We start from the raw sequence: 16,013 nt of genomic DNA, 5'->3' as shown, positions 1-16,013 counted from the left end.
TAAAATATAAACAATAACTTCGGGGGGGCGTAAAAAAAAAAAAGATGTACCCTAAGTGGGGCGTGACAGAAAATGATAGCGAACCACTGTCTTAAAGCAATTTTTCTTGAATAGTGGGGCCAATATTGTAAAAATATGAATACATGAATATTCACTTTGAGGAGGGGGCATGAAAAAATGTTTGCTCGTAAAAATTTAACTTGGCAAGTTCCAAACTGTCCATTTAATGCAGTGCATCTTGACTAACGGGGTGGCACATAATATCTTTAGTGTTCGTAAATAAATATCTTGAGATATAAAAAATAAACATTCACTTTAAGGGAGATGTAAAAAAAAAAAAATGATGCCCCTCGGGGGGCGTGGCAGAAAATACTTAAGAAACACTATCCTACGTTGATGCTTCATACCATTAAATCAAAGACTATAATAGAATGCTGTATATACTGTATATATCTTTATCATACGTGAAAACATGCTTCTTTATGTGGACGGACTTTTCACTTTTCACCTACTAGACCTGCTCCGTGGGCTTGTGGCGTCCGCCCTGAGATTGGTAGGTTCTGAGTTCAAACCCCGGCCGAGTCATACCAAAGACTATAAAAATGGGACCTACTATCTCCCTGCTTGGCACTCAGCATCAAGGGTTGGAATTGGGGGTTACATCACCAAAATGATTCTCAGGCGCAGCCACCGCTGCTGCTCACTGCTCCCCTCACCTCACAGGGGGATGGGTCAAATGCAGAGGGTAATTTCACCACACCTAGTGTGTGTGTGTGTGTGTGCGTGTGTGTGTGTGCGTGTGTGTGTGTGTGCGTGTGTGTGTGTGTGTGTGTGTGTGTGTGTGTGTGTGTGTGTGTGTGTGTGTGTGTGTGTGTGTGTGTGTGTGTGAGACTATCGGCGGGACTTTAACTTTAAACTATTCTCATTTCTTATACTATAGTGCAGGCCTGGGCAATTATTTTGACTCAGGGGGCCAAATTTAGAGAAAAATGTGTCTGGTGGCTGGTTTATCTATTTTTAGGAACACTAATACAAAACCTCACAATAATGTCTGAGTGCTGAAAACGTTATGACAGACCGCCTTAAAAAACGGAATGGAATTTTACTTTTTTTTTTTTTTTTTTTTACTGAATGAGACACCCAGAATGTACATGAAAATAAAGAATGTGGAATTTACAATATTAACTATGAACGATAAAACATTGAATATTGACAACGTATGAACGTCACACCCCTTCTCGATCGACATATTTTGCCATCAAGCGAAACGCAACAAAAACATTAACGCAAAAGGTAAAAAAAACAAAAAAACTTACAATTTGATACATCATTAAGCTTTAGCGTGTTGTTGTAAAAATGTCTGTCCCTGACACCCGCATTATAGGCTGGCCGCTCTGGAAACACTATGTGGAAACGCTCCCAAACCCACACTGCTTGGTGCCTCGTCTGAACTGTTGTGACTTAGATGACCAAAGTAACTAATTAGATGACCATAGTAACTAATTATATGACAACAGTAACTGATTACATTACCATAGTAACTAGTATATCATGCAAAACCGCAGATCCCAGCCATGGAAATATGTTGTATAGTTCAAGACTTGCGGTCATTTGTAAAAGATCACTGCACATCATAATGGCAGCTACACTTTCCATCTTAGAGATCTAAAAAAAATTATTTGGGAATGTCCGGCTGGGCCAGATTGAAAAGCTTAACGGCCCGCATGTGGCCCCGGGCCTTAATTTGCCCAGGTCTGCTATAGTGTGTATTTCTCCTCATTCAAATGTGTTGCACTGCTCAAGACAAGGGCTGGAAGTTGGTTCGACCAGAGTTGGATGTGTTTTCTACACAAACCCCGTTTCCATATGAGTTGGGAAATTGTGTTAGATGTAAATATAAACGGAATACAATGATTTGCAAATCCTTTTCAACCCATATTCAGTTGAATGCACAACAAAGACAAGATATTTGATGTTCAAACTCATAAACTTTTTTTATTTTTTTGCAAATAATAATTAAGAAGTTCATGGCTGCAACACGTGCCAAAGTAGTTGGGAAAGGGCATGTTCACCACTGTGTTACATCACCTTTTATTTTAACAACACTCAATAAACATTTGGGAACTGAGGAAACTAATTGCTGAAGCTTTGAAAGTGGAATTCTTTCCCATTCATGTTTTATGTTTAGCTTCAGTTGTTCAACAGTCCGGGGTCTCCGCTGTCGTATTTTACGCTTCATAATACCCCACACATTTTCGATGGGAGACAGGTTTGGACTGCAGGTGGGCCAGGAAAGTACCCGCATTCTTTTTTTACAAAACCACGCTGTTGTAACACGTGCTGAATGTGGCTTGGCATTGTCTTGCTGAAAAAAGCATGTAAAAGACGGCGCTTAGATGGCAGCATATGTTGTTCCAAAACCTGTATGTACCTTTCAGCATTAATGGGGCCTTCACAGATGTGTAAGTTACCCATGCCTTGGGCACTAATGCACCCCCATACCATCACAGATGCTGGCTTTTGAACTTTGCGTCGATAATAGTCTGGATGGTTCGCTTCCCCTCTGGTCCGGATGACACAATGTCGAATATTTCCAAAAACAATTTGAAATGTGGGACTCGTCAGACCACAGAACACTTTTCCACTTTGCATCAGCTCATCTTAAAAGATCTCGGGCCTAGAGAAGCCGCCGGTGTTTCTGGATGTTGTTGATAAATGGCTTTCGCTTTGCATAGTAGAGCTTTAACTTGCACTTAAAGATGTAGCGACAAACTGTGTTTAGTGACAGTGGTTTTCTGAAGTGTTCCTGAGCCCATGTGGTGATATCCTATAGAGATTGATGTCTGTTTTTGATACAGTGCCATCTGAGGGATCGAAGGTCACGGTCAATCAATGTTGGTTTCCGGCCACGCCGCTTACGTGGAGTGATTTCTCCAGATTCTCTGAACCTTTTGATGATATTATGGACCGTAGATGTTGAAATCCCTAAATTTCTTGTAATTGCACTTTGAGAAACTTTTTTTGTTAAACCGTTTGACTATTAGCCTACGCAGTTGTGGACAAAGGGGTGTACCTCGCCCCATCCTTTCTTGTGAAAGACTGAGTATTTTTCTGGAAGCTGTTTTTATACCCAATCATGGCTCCCACCATTTCCCAATTGTCCTACACACCCGTGGGATGTTCCAAATAAGTGTTTGATGAGCATTCCTCAACTTTATCCGTATGTATTGCCACCTTTCCCAACTTCTTTGTCACGTGTTGCTGGCATCAAATTCTAAAGTTTATGATTATTTGCAAAAAAAAAATGTTTATCAGTTTGAACATCAAACATGCTGTCTTTGTAGCATATTCAAATGCATATGGCTTGAAAATGATTTGCAAATCAGTGCATTCCGTTTATATTTACAACTAACACAATTTCCCAACTCATATGGAAACGGGGTTTGTAAGTCTGGGCCCTGACTGCAGACTTTAGCGGCTGGGCCGGTCTAAAGGAGGCCCATATTCTGCTGTTTTCCCAGACGTACACTTCATCCTCATGGACCCTGCCAGATAAGCTGGGGTTAGACCGCAGTAACCCTGACTGACAAGCGGAGGATCAAGCGACACCCTACGCTTCCATTCCTCAGGCGGCTCCGGCAGAGACCCGCGGGGCCCTGCGTCTCGGACCTGCGACGCAACCACACTCTGGGAGAAGAAGGCGTCGTCCACCGAACCGAAGGGGCATCTGGATGCCGCCTCCCAAGGTGTGGGCGGCTTGTAGGCTGCTTGGTGCTGACGTGTTGGAGAACGACATCCTTCTGTGCTGACGGGTAACTTAAATCCACCTGTGTGGCGTCTGGGAAGGCTGAGGAAGCTGCTTCTACCAAGTCCCTGCGGAAAAACAAACACATTGTATGAGCCTTGTGAAGTTGACTGTGCTGCCACCCTCTGGCTTCACAGAGAACTACCATTCTTTAATTCATCCATCCATCCATTTTCTACCGCTTATTCCCTTTCGGGGTCGCGGGGGGCGCTGGCGCCTATCTCAGCTACAATCGGGTGGAAGGCAGGGTACACCCTGGACAAGTCGCCACCTCATCGCAGGGCCAACACAGATAGACAGACAACATTTACACTCACATTCACACACTAGGGCCAATTTAGTGTTGCCAATCAACCTATCCCCAGTTGCATGTCTTTGGAAGTGGGAGGAAGCCGGAGTACCCGGAGGGAACCCACGCATTCACGGGGAGAACATGCAAACTCCACACAGAAAGATCCCGAGCCTGGATTTGAACCCAGGACTGCAGGAACTTCATATTGTGAGGCAGACGCACTAATTCTTTAATTCAGTTTAATCAAAATATACTTTCCCATCATGTGTGGTGTCATGAAGTAGATTTTACAGGACTTTGATAGTTCACAAAATCAAGCTACATGTAGGGTTTTAAACATTGAGGCATTTAATGACATACATAAAAACTATTTTTGAAATTAATGTTAAAGTACCAATGATTGTCACACACACACTAGGTGTGGCGAAATTATTCTCTGCATTTGACCCATCACCCTCGATCACCCCCTGGGAGGTGAGGGGAGCAGTGAGCTGTAGCGGTGGCCGCGCCCGGGAATCATTTAAGCTTCATAGGTTGATTGGCAACACTAAATTGGCCCTAGTGTGTGAATGTTGTCTGTCTATCTGTGTTGGCCTTGTGGTGAGGTGGCGACTTGTCCAGGGTGTACCCCGCCCTCCGCCCGAATGCAGCTGAGATAGGCTCCAGCGACCCCAAAAGGGACAAACGGTTGAAAATGCATGGATGGATGTTAAACTACTACATTTTGCATCAATTAACCCCTGAAATAAATATTTTTAAACTGGGGTGTCGAGTGTAAAAATTCAATCACACTTTTTTAGCTGATATATTTTGGTAAATTTTCTCACATTTACCTCACTTTTTTCACATTTAGCTCATTTTTTTCACCTTAGGGATTATTAAATGTAAATTTTAAATGCCCTGTGATGAGGCAGCGACTTGTCCAGGGTGTACTCCGCCTTCCGCCCGATTGTAGCTGAGATAGGCTCCAGGGACAAACGGTAGAAAATGCATGGATGGCTGTTAAGCTACTACATTTCACATCAATTAACCTCTGAATTAAATATTTTTAAACTGGGGTGTCGAGTGTAAAAATTCAATCACACCTTTTTAGCTGATATATTTTGAATATTTTTCTCACATTTACCTCACTTTTTTCACATTTAGCTCATTTTCTTCACCTTAGGGATTATTAAATGTAAATTTTAAATGCCCTGCAATGAGGTAACGACTTGTCCAGGGTGTACACCGCCCTCCGCCCGAATGCAGCTGAGATAGGCTCCAGCGACCCCAAAAGGGACAAACGGTTGAAAATGCATGGATGGATGTTAAACTACTACATTTCGCATCAATTAACCCCTGAAATAAATATTTTTAAACTGGGGTGTCGAGTGTAAAAATTCTATCACACTTTTTTAGCTGATATATTTTGGTAATTTTTCTCACATTTACCTCACTTTTTTCACATTTAGCTCATTTTCTTCACCTTAGGGATTATTAAATGTAAATTTTAAATGCCCTGTGATGAGGCAGCGACTTGTCCAGGGTGTACTCCGCCTTCCGCCCGATTGTAGCTGAGATAGGCTCCAGCGACCCCAAAAGGGGCAAACGGTAGAAAATGCATGGATGGATGTTAAGCTACTACATTTCACATCAATTAACCTCTGAAATAAATATTTTTAAACTGGGGTATCGAGTGTAAAAATTCAATCACACTTTTTTAGCTGATATATTTTGGTAATTTTTTTCACATTCAGCTCATTTTCTTCACCTTTGGGATTATTAAATGTACATTTTAAATGCCCTGCGATGAGGTAGCGACTTGTCCAGGGTGTGCTCAGCCTTCCGCCCGATTGTACCTGAGATAGGCACCAGCGCCCCCCCGTGACACCAAAGGGAATAAACGGTAGAAAATGGATGGATGGATGGATGGAAATATAAATATACATATTTAATGTTGAATATAGGTATAAATATGAATGAATGAATGAATGGTTTATTTTGAGCCATGCAAACAAAACAAAAAAATGACATAAAATACAAAATAAATATATATATATACATTATTTTTACACCTACATTGAAAACATTACATGTGACTAATCTTTTGTAGATGTCAATATTGGCTCAAAAGGGAGTGGGAAGAAGTAAACTTATTAGGTCCGACCCCGATACAAATATTAATATACAGTCGAGGTTTCTGTGGTTTTTCCGTTACACAGTGCTCAATACCGGGGTAGAGCGGAATATACGTTAGGTCTGGAAAAAACACAAAAAAACACGAAATCCCCTGACGGGAAACCTGCGAAACAGGCTTGTAGGGATGATGAGCCTCTTGTGATTTTTTACTGACCCAGCATATAGAAATTACTATAAATATGAATGCAACACTAAAGTACAACCCATTTATCATTTAAATGGTCCCTAGTGTGCGAATGTTGTCTATCTGTGTTGGCCCTGCGATGAGGTGCCGACTTGTCCAGGGTGTACACCGACTTCCGCCCGAATGCAGCTGAGATGGACTCCAGCACCCCCCGCAACCCCAAAAGCGACAAGCTGTAGGAAATGGGTGGATGGATGCAGTTAAATACAAATACAAACAGCATCAAGGGTTAGAATTAGGGAGTTAAATCACCAAAAATGATTCCCGGGCGCGGCCACCGCTGCTGCTCACTGCTCCCCTCACCTCCCAGGGGGTGAGGGTGATGGGTCAAATGCAGAGGATAATCTCACCACACCTAGTGTGCGTATGAAAATCATTGGTACTTTAACTTTTCACTTATAATATTTATATTAAATATTTCAAGTTAAATATTGATTATAAAAGCTAAATATACATGTTAAAATTAAATGTAACATCTGAATGTACATATTAAATGTTGAATGTAAATCCAAACATAAAATATTAAAATAAATATTATATGTTAAATATAATTGTTAAATCCTAAATATACATGTCAAACCTAAATGTTAAATATAAATGCCCCGCCAAAGATAGTAATGTGCACGGAGGTGTGCACACAGACAAAAAAAACGTTCAACTTTTTTTGGAGCTAAAAAGCTTTCAACAACATGGAACCTTATTGTTGTTTTTTATTAATTATCTGTCCTGTTTTGTTTCTCCCTTTGCACTGGCGACACACCCTCGTTCACAGCACTCTCGCTGAGAGACAGAGATGTGGCCATGTTTTTGTGGCTGAGAGGCTTGAACTAGTGGAATATTTGCATATTATTTAAATATTCATCTTATTCTTATTCATCTTATTCCTTTAGATTTAACATTGATGTAACATTTAGAGTTAGATCTTTGGATCTGGACAGTTAAAATGTATATATTACAAATATCACATTTATATTTAGATGTATCACTTATATTCATATAAATGTATATTTAACATTTGAATATAGATGTATAACTTAAAGTTATATTTAACATATAGGTTTATAGTTAATATTTATATTCAACATTTATATTTAACTTTTATATTTGGATTTAATATTTCGATCCCATGTATATTTAACATTCAATATTTAGGTTTTGATGTAACATTTAGATTTGGGTTTGATATTTGTATTTACCATTTAGATATTTAAATTCAATTCATAGATAATATTTAATTTCTACCTTAAATGTGAAAAAAAGTGAGCGGAATGTGAGAAAATTGAGTTACATATTTGAAATGTATTTGCTACAAAAGTTTGATATTTTACATTCGGCACCCCACATGTACGTCATGTGTACAAGACAGGAGTGAAAGCTGAATGCCAGATGAATTCCTTGGGCAGCTTTTATTCAATATGATTAGTAAATGTAAAAAAAATATGGACACTAATATAAATGTTCTGTTAAACCACTTATGCTCACATAAGCTAGCAGGGGGTGTTCTTGTTACATTTTTGTAAATGTAACGTTTTTTCAATGGCATTCATGCATTATCGGGAAAATACTGCTATTCTAACTATCACCCTTCTTAAAATTCTACAGAGAGTATATCCGGAAAGTATTCACAGCGCCTCACTTTTTCCACATTTCGATATGCTACAGTCTTTTTCCGAAATCAACTTCTTTCATTTTTGTCCTTAAAATTCTACAAACAATACCACATAATGACAATGTGAAAACAATTTTATTTTGCAAATTTATTAAATATTTAAATCTGCAAAATCACATGTACATGAGTGTTCACAGCCTTTGCTCAATACCTTGTTGATGCATCTTTGGCAGCAATTACAGCCTCAAGTCTTTTTCAATACGATTCCAAAAACTTGGCACACCTACCTTTTGGACAGTTTGCCCATTCCTTTTTGCAGTACCTCTCAAGCTCCATCAGTTTAGATGGGAAACGTTGGTTTTCATCCAGGATGTTTCTCTACAATGCGGCATTCATCTTTCCCTCTATCCTGACTAGTCTCCCAGTTCTTACCGCTGAAAACCATCCCCACAGCATGATGCTGCCACCACCATGCTTCACTGATATTGACCTGGTGATGAGCAAACATAATGCCTGGCATTCACACCAAATACTTCAATCGTTGTCTCATCAGACCAGAGAAATTTGGCACCCTTTTTACCAAAAAATGGCTTCCGTCTGGCCACTCTACCATACAGGCCTGATTGGGGGATTGCTGCAGAGATGATTGTCCTTCTGGAAAGTTCTCCTCTCTTCACAGAGGAATGCTGTAGCTCTGACAGAGTGACCATCTTGTTTTTGGTCACCTCCCTTACTAGACTAAAATGGATACAGAGATATCCTGGATGAAAACCAACACTTCCCACCCAAACTGATGGTTTGAGAGGTGCTTCAAAAAGGAATGGGCGAAACTGTCCAAAGAGAGGTGTGCCCAGCTTGTGGCATCGTATTCAAAAAGACTGAATTCTTATTTACATGTGATTTTTGTTGTTGTTGTTGTTGTTGTTGTTGTTGTTGTTATTTTTAATAAATTTGCTATCTAAAAAAAAAAAAAAAGTTCACTTTGTCATTATGAATTTGCACAACAAAAATGAACCTATTCCATTTTGGAATAATGCTGTAACAACAAAATGTGGGAAAAGTGTTGTGAATACTATCAGGATGCACTTTGTAATTGAGGGTAGATCATATCGGTTGAAGAAAAGTGACAGTGGAAAGGTAGAAAAACAGAAACAGAAACAAGACACATACAGGAAGTGCACAAACAGGAGGAAAGATATGTTTTATTGTGCTGAATATAAGATGTGCATGAAAACGGTTTCATGCCAAAAGACATACACAAGAAGACATTTGTTTTGGGGTCACTAAAATTTGAGGAATCAAATCTTACTAAATTTTTTTACCTTTTTACAAGTTAATTTAACACACGGACTTTGGAATGAGACTGAAGGAATTTACAATTGCAGGATGTTTCTTCTAAACAGGCCTTATAATTTACCACATTCTAATAACACTAATGTATATGAGTTACTTATGAATCGTTATTGTGCATTTGGTGTAAATGATGTACCGTATTTTCCTGACCATAGGGCGCACCGGATTTGTCTTTTTTTTTAAATAGTTTTTCATATATAAGGCGCACTAAAGGAGTTATATTATTTTCTAAATTAAAAACACTTCCTTGTGGTCTGCATAACATGTAATGGGGGTTCTTTAGTTAAAATGTTGCACGGATTATGTTTTACAGATTATCTTCAAGTCGCTTTCTGACAGTCTCTTCCGGATGCGCCGTTTTGTGGGCGGTCTTATTTACGTGGCTCACCTTCGGCAGCGTCTTTTCCCCGTCATCTTTTGTTGTAGCGGTGTAGCGTGCAAGGACGGGAGTGGAAAAAGTGTCAAAAGGATAGGGCTAACTGTTTTAATGAAATTCAGAATTTACTTCAATCAATAACTGAGCTGCATCTCCTCACCCGGAAACAACAACACCGGAAATGTGTCCCGTGAAAAACCGTCTGACCGTAACTCTCTGATAACTAAAGTTCCTTGGATGAATAATGTAAACTCACTACACCGGTATGTTTTAGCGCTTACCTGGCAAGTTTACTGACAGATATAAGAATTAACTTTACACTGCTTTATATTAGAAATGGCAACAGCGGAGGATAAATGTCACATAAAAAGAAGATAGAGAAAAAGAAGCGTATTGACTACGGTGTCGCACGGACTACAAAGGCGGGCACGCGCAATTTTTCAGGATTTATGCAGATCTCAAATACAGATCAGCAGGTACCAGAAGGTAAGAAAAGTTGCTTTGGCATAATATTGCGAAACAAAACAACAGATATGTCTTACCTTATACACACACCATAATAATACTCATATATTGAAGGACATCAATCGGTGCGGCTTCATAGCTTACCAAAGTTGTACTAAAACATTTTGATAGATTTTTGAGCGCCGTGTGTAATGTTCTATATTTTCAATGGAACATATAAAATGTCGGTGTTGTTTACTTCAGTCATATTGCCATCAGAGTGCAGTCTACACATATCTCTTATGTTTGACTGCCATCTACTAGTCACACTTATCATTACAACATGTACCAAATAAAATTTCTTCCCAGGTTGGTAAGCAAAACCAGAATGATTCCGTACATTAGGCACACCGGGTTGTAAGGCGCACTGTCGAGTTTTGAGGGGAAAAAATGATTTTAAGTGCGCCTTATAGTCTGAAAAACATGGTAAGATTTATTACTCGTTGCTATTCTTTGCTACTGTCTTTTAGCTGAAATGTGCTATTTGGAGTACCGTATTTTTCGGACTATAAGTCGCAGTTTTTTTCATAGTTTGGCCGGGGGTGCGACTCATACTCAGGAGCGAATTATGTGTGAAATTATTAACACATTACCGTAAAATATCAAATAATATTATTTAGCTCAGTGTTTTTCAACCACTATGCTGCGAGACATAGTTTGGTGTGCCGTGGGAAATGATCTAATTTCACCTATTTGGATTAAAAATATTTTTTGCAAACCAGTCCATCCAACCATCCATTTTTTACTGCTTGTCCCGTTCGGGGTTGTCGCGTAGGGGTAGCTGGAGCCTATCTCCTCTGCATTTGGGCAGAAGGCGGGATACACCCCGGACAAGTCGCAACCTCATAGTCTGCAAATGATGTGTTGTTGTTGAGTGTCGGTGCAGCCTAGAGCTTGGTGGAGTAACCCTGTAATACTCTTCCATATCAGTAGGTGGCAGCCGGTAGCTAATTGATTTGTAAATGTCGGAAACAGCGGGAGGCAGTGTGCAGGTAAAAAGGTGTCTGATGCTTGAACCAAAAATAAAAAGTGAGTGCCGCTAAGAAAAGGGAAAGCTATGCAGAACCAAAATAAAACTGAACAGGCTAGAAAGTAAACAAATACAGAATGCTGGACGACACCAAAGACTTACAGCGTTGTGGGGCAGAAGGCGTCCACAAAGTACATCCGTACATGATATGACAATCAACACCAAAATAGGAGCGAAAGACAATAACTAAAACACTGCATAGAGGAAAACACCGAAAAACTCCAAATAAGTCACGGTGGTATGTGACGGGTGGTGAAAGCACACCTACTTTTAGACAAGAGCTATAGTGATGCATTCTTGGTTATGGTTATGGTTTGAATTGCGACAACAATTTTTTACTGTCAACTGAATTTCGTTTTTTAACGGTTTCTGCGGGTGGTGTGCCTCCGGATTTTTTCAACGCAAAAAAATGTGCCTCGGCAAAAAAAAGTTTGAAAAACACTGATTTAGCTCATTCACGTAAGAGACTAGACATATACGATTTCATCGGATTTAGCGATTAGGAGTGACAGATTGTTTGGTAAACTTATAGCATTTTCTATATGTTATAGTTATTTGAATGACTCTTACCATAATATGTTACGTTAACATACCAGGCATCTTCTCAGTTGGTTATTTATGCTTCATATAACGTATGCTTATTCAGCCTGTTGTTCACTATTCTTTATTTATTTCAAATTGCCTTTCAAATGTCTATTCTTGGTGTTGGGTTTTATCAAATACATTTCCCCCAAAAATGCGACTTGTATGGTTTTTTTTTTCCTTCTTTATTATGCATTTTCGGCCGGTGCGACTTATACTCCGGAGCGACTTATACTCCGAAATATGCGGTGTATATATATAAAAATAAAACACCTTACTTGGCTGTATACTTGCATACTGTATATTGCACATATTTAGGCACTTCATCAGAAACATTTAACATATAAAATATATTAATCTCATATTCACTTAAACTTGAAAGAGTTCCCCTGATTTCATGAAGATGAACCGAGTTTATATTCGACATGCTGTCAGCAATTTTAAGACAGCCTGGATTTCCACTTGCATACACGACCTTGTTTAGTTTTGCTGGCACGTTCAAGCTCATACCGGTCTCACTGCGGCGTCATAGGCTGCATCGTTTAAGCACGGTGTTTCCTTCATCTCCATGCGGACTGTGTCACCAAAGCTAAATATAGAGCTAATTCAGCATCGCAACAGGCCTCCACTGTTTGGTTGTCACTACAGACTTTTTGGCGGAGAACTTTGGCCGAGGAGCCATTTGACGTGCGCCTCGAGCAATTATCGATGCGGGAGAAAAAGCCAAAGCTATGCTGGCTGACTGCCGGAAAGATGTGCTTGCAGGGGGACTGCTCGGTGCTTGCTCGGTGGATGTAGGGTAGCCAGCGTGCTTTTCATCCAAGTGCTCATGGAGTGCAAGAGGCTCCGCTGACCTGGCGTGTGGCCAAGTAGAGGAATTTGGGGAACTTACCGCTCCAAAGGACTTAGCAGAGGCTTCTGACTTGCTTTCAAAATCAAGCTCAGAGATATTCGGAGAGTCAGAATGAGTAGATCTTTGTTTGAGTTTTTGGGTAATGTCAAACTTTGAAGGCAGTGAAGGTTTGGCGCCGGGGATTTTAAGCTCTATGGCCGCATCATACCCGAACAGTGATGAGTCCAAATGATGCGGCTGGTGTTTCATGATTTCTAACGTGTTGAGGTGCTTTGGGGAGGATCTAGGCTTCTCTTTGGAACTTGAGGGGAATTTTTTCACTGCTGGTGGAGTATAAAAAGGGGTGTGAAGGGGATTGTAAGATAAAGGAGGTGGTGCCCGAATATTAGACGAATATCTCCAGGAATTGGGTAAAGACAATGTTGGAGAGGAGGATCTTGTCTGGTTTGTTGTTTGACCGCCACTAACCTCTTCCGTTCTGGACTGCCTTTTGGAAAGCAATCCTTTCTCTGTCATGGTCTGAGCAGCACCAGATCTATCATAACTTCTACCCGAGACTTGATCTCTTAGAGGAGCCAGTGATATCTTTGGTGCGAATGATTTAACAGGTTTTGGTGGGCAAGAGGCAACAGAACTCGGAGCGCTGTCTTGAGTACTCCTTGACTGTGTGTGAAGTGGACTGTAAGTAGGACTGTAGGACTGCATACTCACAGAAGGTTTTGGGAGTTGATTTCCCCAGCTATTTGTGGTTGCCTGAAGACGAGGCTGAGGAGAGGAGCTGACCAATGTCTTGCCAACGGCAGGTGTTTGAATTGTTGTGGGTGCTTGATCTGCTTCCCAGCAGTTGGCCGACTTTTGAGTTTGAGCCCAATCCTGTTGGAAGTGCCGGTGCTGGCCCTGATGTCTCACAGGAGTGTTGGAAGACTGAGAACCTGCATTTTTTGTTGGAATACAGGGTTCGCTAGGAGGACCTCTACGCCAAGGTGGACATTTGGGGTTGATGGCAGGCTTTGGTGCAACCGGGGGTGGATTCTTGAGTTTAATAGGTCGGGGTTGCATAAAGTTACAAGCTTCAGCGCCGAGGCTAAAACAGTCTTCTTCAGACTCCACATAAGCCGTGCTTTGTCCTATGTTTTGATAACGAGGGTTTGATCTTTGTTTCGACGTCTGTTTACGCCTTAACTCTGGAAGGTTGCAGGTCTTTATTGCTGGCACAGATATCCGCTCATCTCTGGAGGCTATGATGTCCCCAGTTGGGGACCAAACCTGCGGACTTGAAATAATAGGAACAGGTATCTTAAATTTTGGCTGCGATTTCTCTCTCCCTGGAAAGACACCAGAAGGATTTGTGTGGTCAGCTGGCCTTATTTGGAATCCCAAAAAGGGCTTTGCTGTTCTATTTGCAACCAAAGATCTTTGTTGGTTCATTTGTTGAATGTGTCTGTCCATGTAGTTATTACGATCAGAATGATCGTACATTTCTCTTGTGTCATAGGTACTGTTTGCTTTCGCGGGTTCTGACATAGCGTCCAAATGTAATTCTTTACTGCAGAGTTCTTGCCGTGACACAATTTCATCCATACGTTTGCTACGGCGTGCAAACATCATAACTCCCTTCCCTTTTGTTGCGGGTAACACTTCCATTTCTTTAACACTTTCCCAATTTTGACTTAAATCCTGTTGCCGACGGTATACAGAATACTCCTCTTCAAACTCAGAATCGCTGGCAGCGACAAAGTTATACCCGGCTGTACTGACTTCCTCAGCTTCTTCTCCTTCCAAATGGCCTTCTCCGTCAAACTTTCTGTCACCAGTCCCGTAACTAACAAGTGTGTACTTCTCCACCCGTTGGCGGCGTTTTTTGAACAGCAAGGCTCCCTTATTTTGAGGGTTGGGTGCATCAGTTAAAAGGCGAGCAATTCTCTTGCATTTGGACTTGGTCTCTTTGACCTGTCTTTGGGATTGGCTCTCATCTTGACCAAATCCTATGACAAAAGACGGGAGGGAGAGAGGATGAAAATGTAAATAGAAACAAAGCAACTGTTTATTGTCATTGCCAATCGCATCTTTCTTTGACACTTTGAGTTTGGTAATATGTCACCTCAGTCTCAAATTGAAGCCATCATTGTAAAAACGGTTTTATGTGACGCAAGCACACTAATGAGAAGCCACTGACGGATCGTAAAGTTGCCCCACTGAAGCAAGCACACTAATAAAAGCATCATATTCACTTACAGCTAACTCGGGGAGGCCTGCCAGGCAAGCAAAGTAAGAAGCTCACTGGCAGAAGGATCGGATGACTGACTGGCCCAACACATGCTGGTGTCCGTCAATTTTGTTTCTGCCGCCCTCATCATATGGTCGTATTTTATTCTTATCCCACTGTGGTTAGTAATGCAACAGGAATCTTCACTGCCAGATCCCTCCAATAGGCTCCACATTACAATATCAAAATAGCCAAACTCCCAATGAGCTTCTGTTTACTGTTTTAGATAAGTTATTGTGAAAAGGTATATAGAAAAATAACTATTGTTTGTATGCTCATGTTCCTCAGTTGATGTTGCTCAATTGTAAATGTGAAAATAAGCAACCTCTCACGGTAAAGTTTGTATTGTTACTGCAATCAGCAAGATTATGGAGATGGAAGTAAAAAATCAACCGTGCACTCACGTGTACACCTTGTCCCGTGGCTGTCCGGTCTGCACAGATCAACTTCAGATTCTAGGTTCCACTTCTGTGGCTGCTCAGCACCCTCATCTGAGATTCCAAAGAAGACTGCAGCAGGAGGCGCTTCACTGCTCCCTCCTTCCTCTGAAGATTCAAACCTCCTGTTCCCTGTCCCTGCGACCGGCCTATTAATGGCCCCTGGGGGTTCATCTGTGGTCAGGGTCAAGGCTCGGGTCATTTTAGGATCAAAACCAAGGGAGGAGGAAGAGGAAATTGAGCAAGGTCTTGGCTTCTGGCCACAGTGAGATTGAGGGTCATGGCATTCTGGTTTTGAGGATATAGAAGTTGGTGAGGCTTTGATATGTGTAGACTTTGTCATTGTCTCTCCTGATTCATTAGGGTTGATTTCATCCTCTTCTGGGTATGAACCTTCCTTGTCACAAACACTTAAGTCAAACAATTTCTGTTTAGATTTCAATTCTGGAGACTCTGCATTAGACCGTGGGAAAGGAGACATCTGTGGGTTAAAACTTCTCTCTGCATCACTGACATCATCTTCATTATCGGACTCTGCCAAATA

The 16,013-nt window shown here is 40.9% G+C and overlaps 1 protein-coding gene across 1 annotated transcript in view; it reads right to left on the bottom strand.

Annotated features, from left to right (window-relative positions):
• Positions 1-742: 742 nt before the first annotated feature.
• The window catches only part of synpo2b (synaptopodin 2b), a 15,399-nt gene continuing 128 nt past the window's right edge, over positions 743-16,013 (bottom strand). Inside the window, 4 exon segments of the mRNA XM_061911833.1 lie at positions 743-3,492; positions 3,495-3,873; positions 12,806-14,751; positions 15,437-16,013. The exon segment at positions 15,437-16,013 is cut by the window's right edge and continues 128 nt beyond it. Coding sequence (XP_061767817.1) covers positions 3,383-3,492; positions 3,495-3,873; positions 12,806-14,751; positions 15,437-16,013 — 3,012 coding nt within the window. The 3' untranslated portion in view covers positions 743-3,382.

This window comes from Nerophis ophidion, linkage group LG01 (assembly GCF_033978795.1).
Source record: "Nerophis ophidion isolate RoL-2023_Sa linkage group LG01, RoL_Noph_v1.0, whole genome shotgun sequence".
Lineage (NCBI taxonomy): Eukaryota > Metazoa > Chordata > Actinopteri > Syngnathiformes > Syngnathidae > Nerophis > Nerophis ophidion.
This window is presented reverse-complemented; position numbering and strand designations above follow the sequence as displayed.